The sequence below is a fragment of the Anomaloglossus baeobatrachus genome, chromosome 12 (assembly GCF_048569485.1).
Source record: "Anomaloglossus baeobatrachus isolate aAnoBae1 chromosome 12, aAnoBae1.hap1, whole genome shotgun sequence".
Lineage (NCBI taxonomy): Eukaryota > Metazoa > Chordata > Amphibia > Anura > Aromobatidae > Anomaloglossus > Anomaloglossus baeobatrachus.
Genome location: NC_134364.1, coordinates 115,484,422 through 115,507,667, shown reverse-complemented (window position 1 = coordinate 115,507,667; position 23,246 = coordinate 115,484,422). Strand labels below are relative to the sequence as shown.

General features: G+C 49.9%; 1 protein-coding gene across 6 annotated transcripts in view; it reads right to left on the bottom strand.

Annotated features, from left to right (window-relative positions):
* MTA1 (metastasis associated 1) overlaps positions 1-23,246 on the bottom strand; it is a 219,230-nt gene that overhangs the window by 125,055 nt on the left and 70,929 nt on the right. For 4 of the 6 annotated variants that reach the window (XM_075330605.1, XM_075330607.1, XM_075330608.1 and 1 more), the window contains exons 4-5: positions 10,787-10,913; positions 9,189-9,261 (exon numbers count right to left, since the gene is read on the bottom strand). In XM_075330605.1, coding sequence (XP_075186720.1) covers positions 9,189-9,261; positions 10,787-10,913 — 200 coding nt within the window. The remainder of the gene's footprint in view (positions 1-9,188; positions 9,262-10,786; positions 10,914-23,246) is intronic. The other 2 variants (XM_075330606.1, XM_075330609.1) reach the window with 1 other exon arrangement.

Sequence of the window (23,246 nt, the reverse complement as noted above, 5' to 3'; positions counted from 1 at the left end):
CTGCCATGGGCAGGCAGCGGCGATCCGCGCACATATCAGCTGTTTTCAACAGCTGATATGTGTGCCTGCTAGCCGCGGGTGGAATCGCTTCCACCCGTGGCCATTAACCCCTTACATATCGCTGCCAAAATCAGGCAGCGATATGTATATGAGCGCCGCCATGACAGTCACTTGCCCCGCCCCCACCGGACGTTACGTGACATGATCACGTGACTTTCGGTGGTTGCCATGGTAGCACAGGGTCATGTGATGACGCCTGTAGCTAACATGACTCACTTCCTCTCAATGCCGGAATACAGCCGGCATTGAAAGTAAAGCACCAAATCTGCAGTTCTCAGCTTTGTAGCTGTGATCAGCAGATAGTGCAGAGCGATCGGATTGCTGATCGCTATAGCCCCCTAGGGGGACTAGTAAAATAAAAAAAAATAAAAAAAAGTTTTCAAAAATTAAAAAAAAATAAAAAAACCTAAAAGTTCAAATCACCCCCGTTTCACCCCATTGAAAATTAAAGGGTTAAAAAAATAAAAAATATACACATATTTGGTATCGCCGCGTTCAGAAATGCCCGATCTAGCAAAGAAGGGAATTTTGTTACTTACCGTAAATTCCTTTTCTTCTAGCTCCAATTGGGAGACCCAGACGATTGGGTGTATAGCTACTGCCTCCGGAGGCCACACAAAGTATTACACTAAAAAGTGTAAGGCCCCTCCCCTTCTGCGTATACACCCCCCGTGGGATCACGGGCTGCTTCAGTTTTAGTGCAAAAGCAAGAAGGAGGAAAGCCAATAACTGGTTAAACAAATTCAATCCGAAGGAACATCGGAGAACTGAAACCATTCAACATGAACAACATGTGTACCCGAACAACCAAAAATCCCGAAGGAACAGGGGCGGGTGCTGGGTCTCCCAATTGGAGCTAGAAGAAAAGGAATTTACGGTAAGTAACAAAATTCCCTTCTTCTTCGGCGCTCCATTGGGAGACCCAGACGATTGGGACGTCCAAAAGCAGTCCCTGGGTGGGTAAATTAATACCTCAAGTTTGGACTGTAAAAACAGCCCTTCCCTACATGGAGGCAACCGCCGCCTGCAGGACACTTCTACTTAGGCTGGCATCCGCCTAAGCGTAGGCATGCACCTAATAACGCTTGGTGAAGGCGTGCAGACTCGCCCAGGTAGCCGCCTGGCACACCTGCTGAGCCGTAGCCTGGTGCCGTAATGCCCAGGACGCACCCACGGCTCTGGTAGAATGGGCCTTCAGCCCTGATGGAACCGGAAGCCCAGCAGAACGGTAGGCTTCAAGAATTGGTTCCTTGATCCATCGAGCCAGGGTGGATTTGGAAGCCTGCGATCCTTTGCGCTTACCAGCGACAAGGACAAAGAGCGCATCCGAGCGGCGCAGGGGCGCCGTGCGGGAAATGTAGATTCTGAGTGCTCTTCACCAGATCCAACAATGCAAATCCATTTCATATCGATGAAATGGATAAGAACAAAAGGAAGGTAAGGAGATATCCTGATTGTGATGAAAAGGGGATACCACCTTAGGGAGAAACTTCGGAATCGGGCGCAGCACTACCTTGTCTTGGTGAAGCACCAGGAAGGGAGCTTTGGATGACCGCGCTGCTAGCTCGGATACTCTCCGAAGAGACGTGACCGCTACCAGAAAGGCCACTTTCTGTGAAAGTGGAGAAAGTGAAACATCCCTCAGAGGCCCGCAGGGCGGCTTCTGGAGAGCAATTAGTACCCTGTTCAGATCCCATGGGTCTAACGGCCTCAGTACGGAGGGACAATGTGACAAACCCCCTGCAGGGACGTGCGTACCTGAGGAAGTCGTGCTAGGCGCTTCTGAAAGAATACAGACAGCGCTGGAACTTGTCCTTTAAGGGAGCCGAGCAACAAACCTGTTTCCCAACCCGATTGCAGGAAGGAAGAAAAGTAGGCAATGCAAATGGCCAGGGAGACACTCCCTGAGCAGAGCCTTAAGGTAAGAATATCTTCCACGTACAGTGGTAGATCTTGGCAGACGTCGGCTTCCTAGCCCGTCACATGGTGGCAATGACGTCATGAGATAATCCTGAAGACGCTAGGATCCAGGACTCAATGGCCACCCAGTCAGGTTCAGGGCCGTAGGATTCAGATAGAAAACGGCCCTTGGGACAGTAAGTTTGGCCGGTCTGGTAGTGCCCACGGCTGGCCGACTGTGAGATGCCACAGATCCGGGTACCACGACCTCCTCTGCCAGTCTGGGGCGACGAGGATGGCGCGGCGGCAATCGGAGCTGATCTTGCGTAGCACTCTGGGCAACAGTGCCAGAGGGGGAACACATAGGGTCGCTGGAACTGCGACCCATCCTGAACTAAGGCGCCTGCCGCCAGAGCTCGTTGATCGTAAGACCACACCATGAAACTCGTGACCTTGGTGTTGTGCCTAGACGCCATTAGGTCGACGTCCGGCCTCCCCCGAAGGCCCCAGATTTCCTGAAACCCGTCCGGGTGCAGAGACCATTCCCCTGCGTCCATACCCTGGCGACTGAGGAAGTCTGCTTCCCAGTTTTCTACGCCCGGGATGTGAACTGCGGATATGGTGGATGCTCTGTCTTCCACCCACATCAGAGTCCGCCGGACTTCTTGGGAGGCTTGCCAACTGCGTATTCTGCCTTGGTGGTTGATGTATGCTACCGCTGTGGAGTTGTCCGACTGAACTCGGATCTGTTTGCAGTCCAGCCGCTGCTGGAAAGCTTGCAGGGCAAGAGAACGTTGATCTGAAGGGTGGACTCCTGCTGAGTCCACGTACCCTGAGCCCTGTGGTGGAGAAAGACTATTCTCCACCCTGACAGACTCACGTCTGTCGTGACCACCGTCCAGGATGGGGGTAGGAAGGACCTTCCTTTTGACAATGAGGTGGGAAGAAGTCACCACTGAAGAGAGTCCTTGACCGTCTGAGAAAGGGAGACGTTACTGTCTAGGGACGTCGACTTCCCATCGCTTTGGCGGAGAATGTCCCATTGAAGTGGACGCAGATGAAACTGCGCGAAAGGGACTGCCTCCATTGCTGCTACCATCTTCGCTAGGAAGTGCATGAGGCGTCTTAAGGGGTGTGACTGGCCTTGAAGGAGAGACTGCACCCCCGTCTGTAGTGAACGCTGTTTGTCCAGCGGAAGCTTCACTATCGCTGAGAGAGTATAGAACTCTATGCCAAGATATGTCAGTGATTGGGTCGGTGTCAGATTTAACTTTGAAAAGTTGATGATCCACCCGAAACTCTGGAGAGTGTCCAGCGCAACGTTCAGGCTGCGTTGGCATGCCTCTTGAGAGGGTGCGTTTACAAGTAGATCGTCCAAGTAAGGGATCACAGAGTGACCCTGAGAGTGCAGGACTGCTACCACTGCAGCCATGACCTTGGTGAAAACCCGTAGGGCTGTCGCCAGACCTAAGGGCAGGTCTACGAACTGAAGATGCTCGTTTTCTATAACGAATCGCAGCAAACGCTGGTGCTCTGGAGCAATCGGCACGTGGAGATAAGCATTCTGATGTCTCTTGATGCTAGGAAATCTCCTTGAGACCTTGAGGCAATGACGGAGCGGAGGGATTCCATCCGGAACCGCCTGGTTTACACTGCTTTTTTAAGCAGTTTTAGGTCTAGAACGGAACGGAAGAGCCGGCCTTTTTTGGCACCACAACCAGATTGGAGTAAAAACCGTGATCTTGTTCCTGAATAGGAACAGGGATTATCACTCCTTCTGCAGAAGAGCATCGGCTCGGTCGAGAGGTGGGGAAGTTCTGAAGAATCGAGCCGGAGGACGAGAACAAAACTCTATCCTGTACACGTGAGACAAAATGTGTCTCACCCACCGGTCTTTGACCTGTGGCAGCTAAATGCCGCCAAGCGGGAGAGTCTGCCACCTACCGCGGATGCGGAGAGCGAGAAAGAGAGAGAGAGAGCTGAAAGTCATGAGGAAACCGCCTTGGTAGCGGTTCCTCCGGCTGCCTTCTTTGGTCGTGATTGAGCCCGCCAGGAGTCTGAGCCCCTCTGAGCCTTTTGAGTCCTTTTGGACTAGGAAAAATGGGACCAGCCCGAGCCTGGAAAGGACCGAAACGTCGACTGTCCTTCCTTGGGTTTTGTTTGATCTGGGCTGGTGTAAGGAAGAATCCTTACCCTTGGCCTGTTTAATGATTTCATCCAATCGCTCAGCCAACAGTCTGTCACCAGATAATGGCAAACTGGTTAAGCCCTTTTTGGAAGCAGGAGCTGTCTTCCATTCCTTTAACCCCAAGTGTCTGCGCAAAACCACGGAGTTGGCGTATGCCACCGGCGTACGGCTCGTAGAGTCCAGGACAGCATGAATAGCGTAAGTCGCAATGCATGCGAGGTTAAGGACGCCACCTGCGGCACAGATGTACGTGTGACAGTGTCTATCTGCGCAAGACCAGCTGAAATAGCTTGGAGTGCCCATACGGCTGCGAATGCCGGAGCAAACGACACGCCGATAGCTTCACAGACAGATTTCAACCAGAGTTCCATCTGTCTGTCAATGGCATCTTTAAGTGAAGTCCCATCTTCCACTGCAACTATGGAGGATGGCGCGGCGGAGAAAAAACTTGTCTGGATAAGCGTAGCGTTTCTGGACTGCTCCTCTGAGTCAGAGAGGCCCAAAAAGTACTGAATTTACGCTTGGGATACCTGAAATGGAATTTCTCCTGCTGCAGCTGCCTCCTCCACTGGAGGGGCTGAGGGAGAAATATCCACCAGTGTATTAATGGGCGCTATGAGATCATTCACCATGGCGTCCCAATCCAGAATGAAAGCGGTCTCAGGATCAGAAACCTGACCAGCTACCTCATCATACAGAGAACCTCTCGCTGAGACCCTGACCAGTGTGTGAAGTCGAGGGTCTCTCCCAGCGAGCTCGCTTAGGCTGTCTGGGACTGTCGTCCGTGTCAGAGCCTTCAGTCTGGGATGTATGGGACCCCCTTGGAGCACGGATTAGTTCCAACTGAGGGAGACCGGGGAGCCTTGATTCAACAATGCCCTTGGTCTGAGTCACCGCCATGGACTGCAAGTTGCTAGCATTTTGTTCATAGTCCAAGACATTTTATCAGCAAAAAAATTGCAAACTCTGTCCTCTGGACAGTTTCACAGGTGGCCCTCTCTGGGCCACCACTAGCAGAGACTCTACCCATTAGGGGTTAGTGGAACCTGCCGGTAAAACAGCCTCACGTGCGGTACAGACAGCATAGAAAGCCTGTGCCTTGGCCCCCTTGCTCTATGCTGACGACATGCTGTTGTCTCCTCAGAGCTATCTAGGGGTATATCGCCAAGAAGCGACCGTACAGCCACAAGTCTCAGCCGCGCCGCAGCCTCCAGCGCGGCGGTTTCCCACAGATAAACTCACTCAGCTAAGCTGCAGTAAGTATAGTCCAAGCGCGCAGCGCTGTTGTCCTCGGCGCACTAACACGCCCAGCAATGCTGGCGTGTGTCTGTGTATGGTCTTGCAAATATAAGCACAAGAATAAAGTACACAAAAGAACACTGTGGCAATAGTGGGGTCAGCACCAAGGTGCTGCTTACCGCCCGCATAAGCGGGTAAGTGGTCGCCAGAATCCCTTTGCTGGGTCTCCCAGAGCCTGTGTCCGTTCTCCAGCTTAGATTGCCTGCAGGAATGGCTGCCGGCGTCCTGTGAAGAGGGGCGGGCCGTGGGCGTGCCCCAGACAAGAGCGGGAAACTGGCGTCCCCCTGTGCCCAGTGAGAGGGCTGGAGTATGTAAATAAGACTCCAGCCCTCGGCGCTGATCATTGTACAGCGTCTCGCCCCTTCCCTGACTGACAGGGCTGGGGGCGGGAACGAACGTAACTAGGCCGCAGAAGCCGGGGACTAGATTTATAAGCGCTGCCGTCGTAAAAGCGCGGCAGCGCGAAAGTCCCCGGCGCACCACAAGTCTCAGCCGCGCCGCAGCTCCAGCAGCGGCTGGCGCGGTAGTTCCCGACATATAAACTCACTCAGCTAAGCTGCAGTGAGTAAAGCCCAAGCGCGCAGCGCTACTGTCCCCGGCGCACTAACACACCCAGCAACGCTGGAGTGTGTTTGTGCATAGACTGTACGGGGACACAGAGTACCTTAACGTTGCAGGGCCTGTCCCTGACGATACTCCGCTCCATTCCAGCAAGATCTCCGGGTCTGTGGATGGAGCCCGGCCTCAGAGCCTGGAGGCCGGTAAGATCCCACTTCACCAGAGCCCTTCAGGGGGATGGGGAAGGAAAACAGCATGTGGGCTCCAGCCTCCGTTCCCGCAATGGGTACCTCAACCTTAACAAACACCCGACAAAAGTGAGGTGAGAAGGGAGCATGCTGGGGGCCCTAGTATGGGCCCTCTTTTCTTCCATCCGACATAGTCAGCAGCTGCTGCTGACTAAAACAGTGGAGCTATGCGTGGATGTCTGACCTCCTTCGCACAAAGCATAAAACTGAAGCAGCCCGTGATCCCACGGGGGGTGTATACGCAGAAGGGGAGGGGCCTTACACTTTTTAGTGTAATACTTTGTGTGGCCTCCGGAGGCAGTAGCTATACACCCAATCGTCTGGGTCTCCCAATGGAGCGCCGAAGAAATATAAAATCAATTAATCTGACCAGTAAATGGCGTAGCGTCAAAAAAATTCTAAACGCCAAAATTATGTTTTTTGGTCGCCGCAAATTGTGCGCAAAATGCAATAACAGGCGATCAAAACGTAGCATCTGAGCAAAAATGGTACCGTTAAAAACGTCAGGTCAAGACGCAAAAAATAAGCCGTCACTGAGCCTTAGATCCCGAAAAATGAGAACGCTACAGGTTTTGGAAAATGGCGCAAAACGTGCGCCACTTTTTTTGGACAAGCTTGTGAATGTTTTGTAACTCCTTAGACACAAGTAAACCCATACATGTTTGGTGTCTACAAACTCGCACTGACCTGAGGCATCACATAGATACATCAGTTTTACCATATAGTGAACACAGTGAGTAAAATATCCCAAAAACTATTGTACGATCACACTTTTTTTGCAATTTTTCCGCACTAGGAATTTTTTTGCCGTTTTCCAGTACTTTATATGGTAAAACTTATGGTTTCATTTAAATGTACAACTCGTCCCGCAAAAAACAAGCCCTCATATGGCAAGATTGATGGAAAAATAAAAAAAAGTTACGGCTCTCGGGGAAAAAAGGGAGCAAAAAACAAAAACGTTAAGTGCCCGGGGGCTGAAGGGGTTAATAACATTATTAATACAGTTATTGTGCCTCTGGAAGCATATCACCGGCCTGATTTTAACTTCATGGACGACAATGCTCCAGATCATCAAGGTCACATCATTAGGGAACAGCTGCTGGAGACTGGGGGACTTCAGATGGAGCATCCTGCACTTTCTCCAGACCTGAATCCCAAAGTAAACCTCTGGAATCATCTGAGTCACCGTGTAAAGGCCATAATTCTGTACCCCAGAACCTCAATGACCCCGCCGACCTTCAAGAAGAGTGGGATGCCGGCCTCCAGAGACAACATCTCCACTTGTGACAAGCAGGAGACGTCGTTGTCAGCTGTAATTGATGCTCCAGACAAGTTATTGAAACACTGGCATTTTGGGGGGTATACCAACGACTATTGTTGGCTTTTGTTTCAATTAATTGTTTAAGATAAGGAAATCACCATTGCAGCTTCTACTTAAAAGGACTCTTTCAGCAGATTTCAGCAATGTAACCTGAAGACCGCATGCTGCAAGCGACTTTAGCCCTGTGTCTGCTATGTCATAGTCTTTATTTAAATTTACCTGAAAGGTTAGCTTAAGCCTGTTATCTTTATCATTAGTGGGTCTCAGCAGCACATGAGCTGTACTCTGATTCTGCCCCTTCTGTGATTAGCAGCTTCTGTCAATGGAAATGTACACTGAAAACCTCGTGTGAGCGGGAGCAGCTCTCAGAGCTCTGCTACATGCAAAAACTAATATCTTTCACTGTGTCATAACGGCTGCAGCCACTAATCTAAGTGATACATCATTGAACTCCGGGCTTTTTTGCCAACATCATGCTGCTCTCAGATAAAGTAACAAAAACCTGTTGACAGATTCCCTTTAAATGCCCTACTTTCCTGATAAAATGTCACCGAAGAGGAAATGTTTCACATTCTCAAATTTTACTCAAAAGCCAAATATGCCTAAATTTTTGTGAGTTGTGTACATAAAGTTATACAATCTGTAGCATTTTTCCACACGCACCTAAAACTTTTTCACATTAACATTCAATATAGTCAGTAAAAATATTTTGAAAAATAGAAGTGTTAATAATTTATTTTTATCAATTAACAAAATGGATAAACAGAAAGGCACATGAATGCTTGGTGTGACCTCACGTTGCCTTCTTGTACAAAGTTGTTGAAGGATCTCAGCGGGAGGTTGTTCCAAACATCTTGGAGAAATAACCCCAGATCTTTTGTGCTTGAGACTTGTGCCAATCCTTCATGTAATCCCAGACAGACTTGGGGATGTTGACATTATGGCTCTGGAGGGGCCGGATCATCACTTCCAGGACTCCTCGTTCTTCTTAACGCTGAAGCTCATTCTTAAATGACGTTGGCTGTATGTTTGAGGTCATTGTTCTGCTGGCTAATAAATTTGGAGCCAATCAGACGCCTCCATGATGGCACTTAATGGATAAGTATCTGCCCGTATGTGTCAGCATTGAAGACACCAACAACGTTGAGAACTGCAGACACGTTGGTCGTCCAAGGAAACTTAGTGTAGCAGATGAAAGGCACATCAGCCTTACTTCTGTTTGAAATTGGAAGCTGTCCAGCAGTGCCATCAACTCAGAACTGCCAGCAACCAGTGAGACCCTTCCAAAAAATGATATGGCCCACAGAGCCCTGATCTGAACATCATCCAGTCTGTCAAAATACTTGGAGAGAAAGTAGGATTTGTGCATGCCTACAACCACACAAGATTTGTGGTTATCCCTCTAAGATGTTTGGAGCAACCTCCCTGCTGAGTTCCTTCAAATACTGTGTGCAAGTGTACCAATAAGAGATCTTACGGTAGAGTGACGTTACGGCATCCACATCCACACTGTGACCACTGTCTGATGTAAATTCATGAGGTCACCCAACAGCAACAACACTAAACACAGCCTATACCCCACAAAATAAAGAACTTGTAATGAAAACATACTGACTTCACCAACCTCTCTTTCCAAGTAAGATTTCAAGGACTCTGTTTCATTTAACAAAGTAACGCTGCATTTCCCCCTGAAAAAAAAAAAAAACATCCAAAATTTAGGTTTAGCAAAATAATTTTTTTTAACAAATTACTAAAAGCCTATAACAAATATCAGGACAGCTAATGTTACGCACAAACTAGAATTACATTTTTGTGTGTTGCGCTGCGGTCTAAAAATGACATCTTACAGTCTATACGTTTTAGACCACCCCGTTAAAAGCGAGGGGGTCTTCAGATTTCTACATACACCATTATATATATGTACATGGCTGTTTTAAAGGGGGTTTACTGGGGACACAGATTATTAAAGCCTATGAGAAATGAAAATACCTCATAATTTACTCATTGTTAAAATTTGTCTCTGTTCCTGAGCTGTCACATGTGGCAATGTGACCAACACCTCCTAAATTCCTGCTAGAATCCCTTCAAAGCACAGAGCATAGAGATTCTCTTCTGTGCTTTGAAAACATCAGCCAGCAGCTGTACAATGAGCGCTGAATGATGATGTCATGGGGGGCGTAGCCTGTGAACCGCAGCAAGATGACAGTGACTGGGGATGTGTACAGGGAGGGAGGTAAAAAGCTAGTGACTTTGGGCCAGACAGGGTGGTGCTGGGCGTATTAGTGTAATGCCACTCACTGCTTACAGGTACTATGGATGGAAAAGTAGTTAGGAAAGCCGGGGTCTGGTAACGGGAGGACATGCATGAGCACAAGGAGTAAACAGAGACGTAGTCAGGTCACAATCCAACGGTCACAAATCAAGAAGAGCACCGAATAGGTTAAGAGAAAAATCAGAGACGGGGTCAGGTAACGGTCCGAGGTCAAAAGGCAGGAGGTCACGAGAGGAACAGGGAGAGGGCAGAGAGTAGTCAAATAACAGGCCGGGGTCAGAAAACAAAGATCAGAACACTAGTAGAGACACAAACCAAAAGCACAACTTCAGAACCAGAGAATACAACTGGAAGGTTCTGGGCGAGCATGCTCAGTAAAGAAGCCTGAGCAATTACCAGGAAGATGAAACACCTGAGAAATAAGCACCAACATGGAATCCTGCGCTGTCAATCAAGCTGCTAGCTCAGTAAGTCAGGAAAGTGCAGCAGAGCATCTCCAAAGGCAAGATGCTCTGCAGAGAGGAATCGTATCACTGCCAGGTCTGTAATCCAAGACAATGCAGCAGAGCATCTTCTAGACTGCAAGATGCTCTGCAAAGAGGAATTGTGACAATCAGATTACGTTTTAATCTAAATTTTACACTGAGACATGTAACATTACTGACAGCAGGAGCGTGTCAGGATAATGGAAGGAATCTAAAAAAGTAGAAACTGTGTATGCAACAATTTATCAGACTGTACAGGAGTCTCAGGAGGGCGCTTTGTAGTTTGGAGTGGACGGGCACTGAAGATAGAAGTGTGCAAACTGTGGGAGAGAAGCAGCAGTGCCTCAAGGCAAATGTAGCCTAGCGCGGATGCATAATTCAGGGTGGAAACAACAATATAAAAATAAAAAAAGGGTTGTTCTTGGGCAATTTATCATGTAAATGCCCATTACTCACCTTATATGTGTAGCTGGTAAGGACTCAAGCTGTCGAGATAGGAACAGCTCTCTGTGCCTTAACTGGTGCTTTAACTTTTCAGGTAAATCCACCATTTCGGGATTTTCCATTTCTTCTTCCATTTCCCCTAAAAAGAAAAAATACAAATCCATCTTTTTTTTAATAGAGCAGTGGTATCCTTATCACACACATCAGGACTTGAGCTAGAGAGAGCTCAAGATTTAGAATATGCGATCATATCTGCCTTCAAGTCCGCTGCTCTGCTACATCGTAGTCTTACCAAGCCTAAGTGAACGGCACCGCCAGGTCCGACTGGTCCAAACACCACCAGATTGACCACAAAAAGGGTCCAAAAATGTTCTATGATGTTTAATCCTAGACGCATTCTGGCAGGACCAGCTGACCACCAAGTATGTATGAGCACCTCCGGGTTCTCCTCCAAGAGATGATTGGACATGTTGAATTTTAAAAGCCTGATCTTCTTGGTTTCCAGAAGAGGTGGCACCACTTACTACCATCTCCTCAATGAAACCATGCTTACATATGGTTGAATTGAGCGTGCATGTGTAAAGAAGGGGTGGGCTAGCTGTCAGCCAAACAAGGCTTCACCCAACAGCTAAGGCCGGTTGCACATTTCCTTCTGTACAGCCGATTCACAGCACAACAATGTTTTTGCTACTGAGGGTAAAACATGTGTTCTTTACTAATTTGAACATGCTGATTCCAAATATGAACTCAGAATTTGCACAGCACGTCCAGATTTTGAGTTATACTTAGAAAAGGCCATACGCCTATTCAGGCATTGTTGAAGATATTCTTACACACATTCGTTGACCTCCCCGGACCTATCCGGGCATGTCCAGACAGGTATGGGAGCTGATATCAGCACTAACCAGTTATGGCTATATGTAGGACCTATCCAGACATGTCTGGGAGCTGATATCAGCACTAACCAGTTATGGCTATATGTAGGACCTATCCAGACATGTCCAGACATGTCTGGGAGCTGATGTCAGCATTAACCAGTTATGGCTATATATAGGGAGTGCTGACACCAGATTTACAGACAACTGTTGGACAGTGTTCAATAAAGTTTTCTTTTAAAGCTAGTAGTGCGATTTATCTGGATTACAATGAATAGACGTAAATGTCTTAACGACCCGGACAATTTTTGTTATGTTTGCGGGAAATTTATTACGTTTGATCAACGCAAGAATTTGACCAGAAGAGTAAGAGTTGCTTACAAGTATTATTTTGATTGTCAAGTAGGAGATCAGGATAAAAACTGGGCACCTCATGTGTGTTGCACTGTGTGCTACTCTGGGCTAACGCAATGGTTGAATGGGAAAAGAAAAGGATTGACATTTGCAGTGCCCATGGTTTGGCGTGAACAGAAAGATCATAGTTCGGACTGTTATTTCTGAATGACTAAAATTGCCGGATATTCAAAGAGGAATAAATCACAAATTGTGTACCCTGACTGTGAGTCTGCTCGTAAGCCATTACCACACGATGCGGAGAATCCAGTGCCTGTTCCTCCTTCACCAGCCGCTGCTACTGAGACAGACAGTGATAGCTCAGATCCTAATAAAAAAGATGATGGCAGCGATGATGAATTTCATGCCCAAGAAGATCAGAAGAGTAAGCCACACCTACTAAACCAATCTGATTTAGATGATCTGATACGAGATCTGTCGTTGTCTAAAGAGAAATCAGAACTGTTAGCCTCTAGACTTCAGGAATGGAATTTGTTACAAGAAGGCACATCAATATCACACTTGCGTTATCGACACAAAAAGTTAGCTTCATACTATGTCATGGAAAATGGTGTCTGCTTCTGTACTGATGTGAATGGGCTTATGCTAGAGTTGGGTTGTAGACATTTTCCAGATCAATGGAGACTGTTCATAGACTCTAGTAAAGCAAGCTTGAAAGCTGTTCTGTTGCACAATGGCAATGAAAAGCCATCTTTCCCCATTGCAAATGCGGTTGGAATGAAAGAGACCTATGCTTCTATGCAGATCATTCTGAAATTGATTAAATATTCAGAACATCAATGGAACATTTGTGCTGACCTCAAAGTTGTTGCACTAGTCCTTGGTTTGCAGTTAGGTTACACTAAGCATATGTGCTTTCTGTGCCTATGGAACAGTCGAGATGACAACAACCATTATAAAATTAAACGGTGGCCCAATAGAGATGATCATAAGATTGGTAAGCACAATGTTCAACACGAATCACTTGTCGATCCACTTAAAGTTTATCTTCCACCTCTTCACATTAAACTAGGACTAATGAAAAATTTTGTAGTAGCAATGGATCGTCAAGGTCATGGATTTAAGTATCTGAAGGAAAAGTTTAGTGCATTGAAAACTGAGGCCAAACTCAAAGCAGGAATCTTTATTGGTCCTGAAATCCACCAACTAATCCATGATGAAATCTTCAAGAAAGAACTCACCCCACTTGAACTAACTGCATGGGATGCATTTATATTAGTAGTTCAAAACTTCCTTGGAAACGAAAAAGCAGAAAACTATGCTGAACTAATAGACAATATGCTTCAAGCATACGAAATGCATGGTGCCCGAATGTCATTGAAAATGCATTTCCTACATTCACATCTTGACTTCTTTCCTCCAAATATGGGTAATGTCAGTGACGAACATGGTGAGAGATTCCACCAGGACATTTCTACTATGGAAAAAAAGATACCCAGGTCGCTTTAACCCCAACATGATGGGCGATTACTGCTGGTTTTTGCAACGGGCCACTAGGACCACTCACAAGCGCAAAAGCAAGTGCCTGAAGCACTTTTAAAAGTACTCTGCTGAGTTCAAGGCGATTTCTTAAGCTACTATAAGTGATTTTTAAGTTTTTTGGTTTATTTACCTATACTTCTTTTTCAATAAAAATGATTGTGAGGCAAATCCCGGGATATGAAGATGAATTATGACTTCCAGTCATAATCGCTCATCACTCCCTGGCAGTGCCCCCCTCCCTTCTTGTTCTCAATGTCCAGCATCTGTGAAGGTGTTACACCTCCATGGCCATCTCCTGTGATATGGAGATGAGATGATGTGGGAACAATGGACACAGGATGACTCCCTGCCATGACCCTGTGGTAGGAGCTGCTATCTAATTAGCAAGCTTGGAAGTATCCAGACAGAACGACTCCAGTAAAAAAATGGTTCATATCTCGCAAGCCATATTTCCGATAAATATGGCAACCATAAAAATGGTGTCTCCGCATGCGGACGATGCTGGCACACCCTTTTTATGGGAGCGGGAGCTTGGGAAATACCCCAGGCGTGATATCAGCCAATGTGGAACTAGTAGACAAGTCACGAGTCCTCTCATTCTGTAGCTAAATTCATAGCTGTCACAATGAGAGCGTTGGCGTCCGCCTACGACGCTCCCAGGCCAAGTTATGGCCATATTCCATGTTGTGGATTTTGTCCATAACTCCAGCCAGGGGTGGAGCAGTGCTCCCTCTGAGGTCACTAAGGTAGGAGGGGACCTGGATTTGCCCAGGTTGATAACCCTACTTCGGCCATTTTCCAGTGTTCTTTCGCTGGGGGTCACGTGTAGGAAACATCTGTGGGAGTTCCTGGAAACCTGGTCTACAGCGCCCCCCTGTGGCCAGACGCACAAGGTAACTGATTGAATTGCATACCTGTTTGTAAACCATGCTTTATCTGTAACTGTACTCTGACATATGTATATTCTGTAGATTCCCTATTGTATATATTGTAGTTTCTAGTGTGCTTTAGGCTGATTAAATTATATAATTAATCTTGGGCTGTTCTGTTATCTCGATCTTGAATCCCACGTCTGTGTGTTCGGCTAATAGTTACCGTGAAGCGGTTGGTGGCAGCGAGTTGTGCCAAGGATTATTGTGGGGAGGCCAGTGAGATTCGGGGAGGTTTTATATATTCCGCCCGCGGAGGTCGGGGGAATATATACCCTACTCTCACCGGGGACCCTTCAATAATCGGCATAAGTAGTATAGCGGCCTCCTTGCTTATTGTCGGGCAATTCCATAATTGGCCTGACTATAAGAGGGGCGCTAGAGAGCGCGTCACGTGCTCTGTCTGTCGGTCGGGAGGTATAAAGGAGGGGTGACACCCACTTGTTACCCCCCGATTGTGACGTACTGGTAGCCAGCGCGGGGGATTTCTGAGTGACCCCCCCGGTGGTTTGTGACATATTGGTGGCAAGCGGTGGGATCGAGATAATAGTGTGTGTGAGTGTGAGACCCATACTCCCAGACACTAAAGACTGCCTGCAGCAGCTGTGGCTGCTGGGGTCTTCAGACTAGCTCAACACTAGAGTGTCAGAGTGCAGATACTGTAAGGTGTGTGGAGGCATCAGGTGTCAGTTCTGTGTCAGTGACCAAAAGTCTGCAAGAATGGCTGATGGCACCAGGAGCAGAGCTATGCAACTGGCCAATGCTAAAGCAGGAGCCGAAGAGAGGGAGGACGGTGCTGTGGACAGTAATGAGGAGGTTGCCCACGAGTCCTCCAGGAGCTCGACGCCAGAAAACAGCTCTGCAGAGGACATTGCACAACCTGGCACTGCTGGACAAGATGAGGAGCAGCTCACCCAAGGGTCCTCAACGAGCCAGATGCCAGCCCTCCGCTCTGCAATGGACAGTGAATCACCAGGCTCCGCAGCGGGCCGCAGATCACCACGTGCCATTCCACCGAGCCTGGGAGGCTCGGATAGCCTTCTTCAAATGGCTATGGCCCTTCTCCAGGCTGGAGACCGGGAGGGCTACAGGGAACTCATGGCAGAGCGCAGGGCAGCGTGTGAGGCTGCGGAGCGGCAGGCAGAGCGGCAGGCAGCGCGTGAAGAGCGCCAGGCAGAGCGTGAGGCTGCGGAGCGACGGCAACAGGCAGACCGGGACCACCAGCTGCAGCTAGCTCAGCTCCGGCCCTCATCAGCCACACGTGACCTTCAAGACACCAAACTTCCAAAGGTCCGTGTTGAGGACTTCCCAGTGCTGGAGAAGGATGGAGACTTGGACTCTTTCTTGACTGCTTTTGAACGGACTTGCTTGCAGCACCATCTGGACAAGGACCAGTGGGCCAAATACCTGACCCCCCGTTTAAGGGGTAAGGCCCTGGAAATCCTTGGGGACTTGCCTGCTGAGGCAGATCAGGGCTACGACACCATCAAGCGGGCCCTGATCCAACAGTACAACCTCACTCCAGAGTCCTACCGCAAGAAGTTCCGGAGCCTACAGAAGGGACCAAAGGACTCCTGGGCTGACCACAGGCGGGCACTTGCCCGAGCTGCCGACCACTGGACCCAAGGCCTGCAGCTTTCCACCGGACCGGAGATCCTGGACTTGTTCATCACGGAGCAACTCTTGTGGAACTGCCCTGAGGATCTCCGCCAGTTCATCCGAGACCAGAAGCCAAAGGGGTCCACGGCTACAGCTGCCCTGGCCGATGACTACACCAACAACCGGGCCCCTGAGGCCAGGAGAGCAGCCACCAGCAGCACCTGGAGAGGGGGTAAGATGAATTCTGCGACTGCCCCACCTGCCCCTAGACTGCAGGGGGTGTCCCCCTCAACTCCCCTCTCCAGGCCCGTGGCAGAGCCAAGACGGTGCCACCAGTGCAACCTACCTGGACACTTCAAGGCCATGTGCCCTCAGCGTCCCAAGGCCCCGGCTCCGTCCCCGTCCCAAGGGCCGCCCAAGGTGTATTGTGTGGGTGGGGGTGGTGGTAGGTCCCTGGACAGCTTCCAACCTGTCACCGTCGGCCGGTCTGTGACCATAGGACTGCGAGACAGCGCCTCGGAGGTGACTCTGGTGCGGCCTGAGATGGTGTCCCCCCAAGACTTGATCCCTGGAAAAACCCTCGCTGTCTCCGGGATTGGAGGCATTGACCCGGCGCTGCCTGTTGCTGACATTTATGTGGACTGGGGCGCAGGGCGAGGGGTGAGAGAGGTGGGGGTAACTGATCGGATCCCCGCAAACGTGCTACTTGGGACAGATTTGGGGCAGATAACCTCCCAGTTTGGGCCCCCACCAAGGGCTGAACCTTCAGCCAGTACGGACATGACTCCTGACAATGTTAATGTGTTATCTATGAATGATGTGAGAGAGGGGGGAGTGAACTCTGATATTTCTGCTTGCACAGACACCATAGACACACACACAGCTGCAGCTGTGACAGGGGAGGGGGTCAGAGAAAGGTGTGACAATGCCTCTACAAGTAATCAGCCTGTGAGCTGGGATCTGCTGCCCTCTGCAGGGATAAGCAGAGAGCAGGGTGCTGCAGGGGGAGGACCAGTGTGTGGGGTGGGGGCTACCACAGCAAATGTGGGGTCCCCAGAGATTTCACAGCGGGGTTCTGTTGCTGCAGGAGGGGAACAGGCAGGTGAGATTGGGGCCGGTCCAGGAGCGGAAGTGCTCCCAGGTAAGATCTCGGTGCATGGTTCCCCCACAACCGGGGTGTCAGGAAGCCAGGTCGGTCTGCCTGAACCGGCGACTTGGTCAGGAACGGAGGAGGAGCAGGCACGACCCACGGTCGCAGCGGCTGTGGCCGCTGTCACCCGCAGTGGGAGTGCTGGAAGCCAAGGGGCCTCCCGGAGGTCCGATAGCTCTTCCCCTTCTGACCAAGTGGCAGCCGAGTCAGGTGGAGGCCAGGACACAGGTCCCGGGGTACTGACCGAAGATGTGACAGTCTCGTCGATTCTGGCCCCATCTAGTCAGGGGTTTCAGGCAGCGTTAGAAGCTGACGACAGCCTGAAAGCTCTTAAGGAGCAGGCGGCACAGCCTCCCTCGGACTCGGACCCGGAGCGAGTGGTCTGGGACCAAGGACGGCTGTACCGGGCCACGGTCCAGCAGGGTTCACCGGAGGCGTGGCCCAGGGACCGACAGTTGGTGGTACCCTATCCGTTCCGGACGGAGTTGTTGCGGATCGCACATGAGATTCCGGTGGCCGGACACCTAGGGATCGCTAAGACCAAGGCCAGGTTAAACCAGCATTTCTACTGGCCAAAAATGGGGGCCGATGTGGCTGCCTACTGCCGTTCGTGTGAAACCTGTCAGAGAGTGGGGAAGGCGGGGCCACGCCCCAAAGCCCCACTGGTATCTCTGCCCATCATCGATGAGCCTTTCAGGAGGGTGGCTGTGGATCTGGTCGGCCCGCTGGCCATCCCCAGCAGCTCCGGGAAACGCTTCATACTGACGGTAGTGGACTATGCCACCCGGTACCCAGAAGCAGTGGCCTTGTCGTCCATTCGGGCTGACAAGGTGGCCACCGCATTGCTGGAGATTTTCTCCCGAGTGGGTTTTCCCCAGGAAATGCTCACTGACCGGGGGACCCAATTCATGTCCCAGCTGATGGAGGCCCTCTGTAAGCAAGTCCAGGTGCGACATCTGGTGGCCAGCCCGTACCATCCACAGACTAATGGCCTGTGCGAGCGGTTTAATGGCACCTTAAAGCAGATGCTTAAGATGTTGGTCGACTCCCATGGGCGTGACTGGGAGCGGTATCTCCCACACCTGTTATTTGCTTACCGGGAGGTTCCACAGGCCTCAACAGGATTCTCACCGTTTGAGCTCCTGTACGGGCGACGTGTGCGGGGCCCCCTGGCTCTGGTGAAAGAGGCTTGGGAAGGGGATTTGGCCACCCCTGGAGTGTCGGTTATCGAGTATGTCATGCGCTTCCGGGACAAAATGCAGGCCTTGACGCAACTGGTACACGACAATATGGCTCAAGCCCAGGCCGATCAGAAGCGTTGGTACGACCAGAACGCTTGTGAGAGGACCTACCAAGTGGGTCAAAAGGTGTGGGTACTGGTCCCCGTACCACAGGACAAGCTTCAGGCAGCCTGGGAAGGCCCATACCTCGTGTACCAGCAGCTCAACCCTGTGACGTACCTGGTCACCCTGGACCCTGCCCGTGGAAGGCGGAAGCCCTTCCATGTGAACATGATGAAGGCACATCATGAGCGGGAGGCATGTGCGCTCCCCGTGTGCAACCTGCCCGAGGAGGGAGAAGCGGAAACCCTCTTGGATATGCTAGCCCAGGTTAGGGCAGGCGGATCCATTGAGGATGTGGAGGTTGGCCACCAGCTCTTGGAGGACCAACGGTCCCAGCTGTGGGCCACCCTCCTCCCCTTCCGGGGGTTGTTTACCAACCAGCCCGGAAGGACTGACTTGGCTGTCCATCACGTGGACACTGGGGATCATCCCCCGATCCGGCGTTCAGCATATCGGGTCTCCCTGGAGGTGCAGCAACACATGCGCCAGGAGATTGACGAGATGCTGAAGCTGGGGGTGATCCAGGCATCCAACAGCGCTTGGGCCTCGCCTGTAGTCCTCGTCCCTAAGAAGGACCGAACCACTCGGTTCTGCGTGGACTACAGGGGGCTCAATGCTGTCACGGTCGCCGATGCGTACCCAATGCCACGCATCGATGACCTGCTCGATCAGTTGGCCGGGGCTCAGTACCTGACCATCATGGATCTGAGCCGGGGATATTGGCAGATCCCCCTGACTCGCAAGGCCAGGGAACGCTCTGCCTTTATTACCCCATTTGGACTGTACGAGTCCACGGTGATGCCATTCGGGATGAGGAATGCCCCTGCCACTTTCCAGCGGATGGTCAACACCCTGCTCAAGGGACTTGAAGGGTACGCGGCCGCGTACCTGGATGACATTGCCGTCTTCAGTCCCACCTGGGAGGACCACCTAGAGCATCTAGCACAGGTGCTCAGGCGGATCCACCAGGCAGGTTTGACCATCAAGCCGGGAAAGTGTCAGCTGGCCATGAGCGAGGTCCAGTACCTCGGTCACCGGGTAGGCGGGAGAACACTGAAGCCCGAGCCTGAGAAAGTGGAAGCCATCGCATCCTGGCCCACCCCCAGGACCAAGAAGCAGGTGATGTCCTTCTTGGGGACCGCTGGGTACTATAGGAGGTTTGTTCCATGCTATAGTAGCCTGGCAAAGCCCTTGACGGACCTCACCAAGAAGAAGCTGCCCTCTGCAGTCGATTGGACAATGGACTGCGAGACAGCCTTCCGGGCCCTAAAGGACGCCCTGTCCAGCCCGCCCGTGCTACAGGCAGCCGACTTCACGCGGCCGTTTGTAGTACAGACCGACGCCAGTGACTTCGGCCTCGGTGCGGTGCTCAGCCAGGTGGACTCTGCGAGCCAAGAGCACCCAGTCTTGTACCTGAGCAGGAAGCTGTTACCACGGGAAGTGGCCTATTCCACGATGGAAAAGGAGTGCCTGGCCATAGTGTGGGCCCTGCAGCGTCTGCAACCCTATCTATACGGGCGCCACTTCATCGTGGAGACGGACCACAATCCCCTCAGCTGGTTGCACACCGTCTCTGGGACGAATGGGCGATTGTTGCGATGGAGCCTTGCGCTCCAGCAATACAACTTCACCATTCGCCACAAAAGGGGCCGTGACCACGGTAACGCAGACGGGCTGTCCCGACAAGGAGAGGTCGCGGACGGGCGCACGGGGGAACACCGGAGTGTGCTGCCCCCTAGCGCCCTCAAAAGGGGGGAGGTGTGAGGCAAATCCCGGGATATGAAGATGAATTATGACTTCGAGTCATAATCGCTCATCACTCCCTGGCAGTGCCCCCCTCCCTTCTTGTTCTCAATGTCCAGCATCTGTGAAGGTGTTACACCTCCATGGCCATCTCCTGTGATATGGAGATGAGATGATGTGGGAACAATGGACACAGGATGACTCCCTGCCGTGACCCTGTGGTAGGAGCTGCTATCTAATTAGCAAGCTTGGAAGTATCCAGACAGAACGACTCCAGTAAAAAAATGGTTCATATCTCGCAAGCCATATTTCCGATAAATATGGCAACCATAAAAATGGTGTCTCCGCATGCGGACGATGCTGGCACACCCTTTTTATGGGAGCGGGAGCTTGGAAAATACCCCAGGCGTGATATCAGCCAATGTGGAACTAGTAGACAAGTCACGAGTCCTCTCATTCTGTAGCTAAATTCATAGCTGTCACAATGAGAGCGTTGGCGTCCGCCTACGACGCTCCCAGGCCAAGTTATGGCCATATTCCATGTTGTGGATTTTGTCCATAACTCCAGCCAGGGGTGGAGCAGTGCTCCCTCTGAGGTCACTAAGGTAGGAGGGGACCTGGATTTGCCCAGGTTGATAACCCTACTTCGGCCATTTTCCAGTGTTCTTTCGCTGGGGGTCACGTGTAGGAAACATCTGTGGGAGTTCCTGGAAACCTGGTCTACAGCGCCCCCCTGTGGCCAGACGCACAAGGTAACTGATTGAATTGCATACCTGTTTGTAAACCATGCTTTATCTGTAACTGTACTCTGACATATGTATATTCTGTAGATTCCCTATTGTATATATTGTAGTTTCTAGTGTGCTTTAGGCTGATTAAATTATATAATTAATCTTGGGCTGTTCTGTTATCTCGATCTTGAATCCCACGTCTGTGTGTTCGGCTAATAGTTACCGTGAAGCGGTTGGTGGCAGCGAGTTGTGCCAAGGATTATTGTGGGGAGGCCAGTGAGATTCGGGGAGGTTTTATATATTCCGCCCGCGGAGGTCGGGGGAATATATACCCTACTCTCACCGGGGACCCTTCAATAATCGGCATAAGTAGTATAGCGGCCTCCTTGCTTATTGTCGGGCAATTCCATAATTGGCCTGACTATAAGAGGGGCGCTAGAGAGCGCGTCACGTGCTCTGTCTGTCGGTCGGGAGGTATAAAGGAGGGGTGACACCCACTTGTTACCCCCCGATTGTGACGTACTGGTAGCCAGCGCGGGGGATTTCTGAGTGACCCCCCCGGTGGTTTGTGACAATGATAATACATGTTGTGAAACTGTGGGACATAACGATTCTGTATCTTTATTAATTGCTTATTTTAATTTTCACAAAAATTGGAATAACTTAATATCCTGACGTGCTACAAAAAAACTAACTTCAGATTTGGATTCAGCGCATTCGATTTAGTATAGCGCACATGGTTTTTGCCAAGTAGCAGACAAAAAGTGTTTATTTTTTGTGCTGTGATATGTACCACGATGTCTGGACCAGATAAGGTTCTCCTCACCTGAACTAAAGTCTATTATATATTTTACACCCACATATATGAATTTAAGTCTTCCAGACGTTTGGTCCTCCAAACCAGACTTAGGGTATGGGCACACAATGTCATTTTCAGGCAGGAGAACCCACCGAGACACACCAAGAGGAGTACACTTCAGAAAACTCATAAGTTTGGGCTTACGCCAACAGTTTATTGAAAGCCAAATTGGTGGTCTGTCTCCTAAGCAATGCGCTCTAAACAAAAAGGAAAGTTTTAATATCTCAAAGACTGCAAGAAAATTTTAATATACAGTACATTTTAAAAGTACTAGTTTTTAACAGCAGTATCTGACCATACCCATCTGTAAAGAAGAAAATAACCCTTTAATAACAGATCATTTTAAGGCCCACAGATCACCAGGATTTTCCTATAAAACCTAAAGCCAGTGCTATACTGGCACTATCAGGCTGATTCTATACATACAGTGCTATACTGGCGCTATCAGGCTGATTCTCTACATACAGGGCTATACTGGCACTATCAGGCTGATTCTATACATACAGTGCTATACTGGCACTATCAGGCTGAGTCTATACATACAGGGCTATACTGGCACTATCAGGCTGAGTCTATACATACAGTGCTATACTGGCACTATCGGGCTGATTCTATACATACAGGGCTATACTGGCACTATCAGGCTGATTCTATACATACAGTGCTATACTGGCACTATCAGGCTGATTCTCTACATACAGTGCTATACTGGCACTATCAGGCTGATTCTATACATACAGTGCTATACTGGCACTATCAGGCTGATTCTCTACATACAGTGCTATACTGGCACTATCAGGCTGATTCTCTACATACAGTGCTATACTGGCACTATCAGGCTGATTCTCTACATACAGTGCTATACTGGCACTATCAGGCTGATTCTCTACATACAGTGCTATACTGGCACTATCAGGCTGATTCTATACATACAGTGCTATACTGGCACTATCGGGCTGATTCTATACATACAGTGCTATACTGGCACTATCAGGCTGAGTCTATACATACAGTGCTATACTGGCACTATCAGGCTGATTCTATACATACAGTGCTATACTGGCACTATCAGGCTGATTCTCTACATACAGTGCTATACTGGCACTATCAGGCTGATTCTATACATACAGTGCTATACTGGCACTATCAGGCTGATTCTCTACATACAGTGCTATACTGGCACTATCAGGCTGATTCTCTACATACAGTGCTATACTGGCACTATCAGGCTGATTCTATACATACAGTGCTATACTGGCACTATCAGGCTGATTCTATACATACAGTGCTATACTGGCACTATCAGGCTGATTCTATACATACAGTGCTATACTGGCACTATCAGGC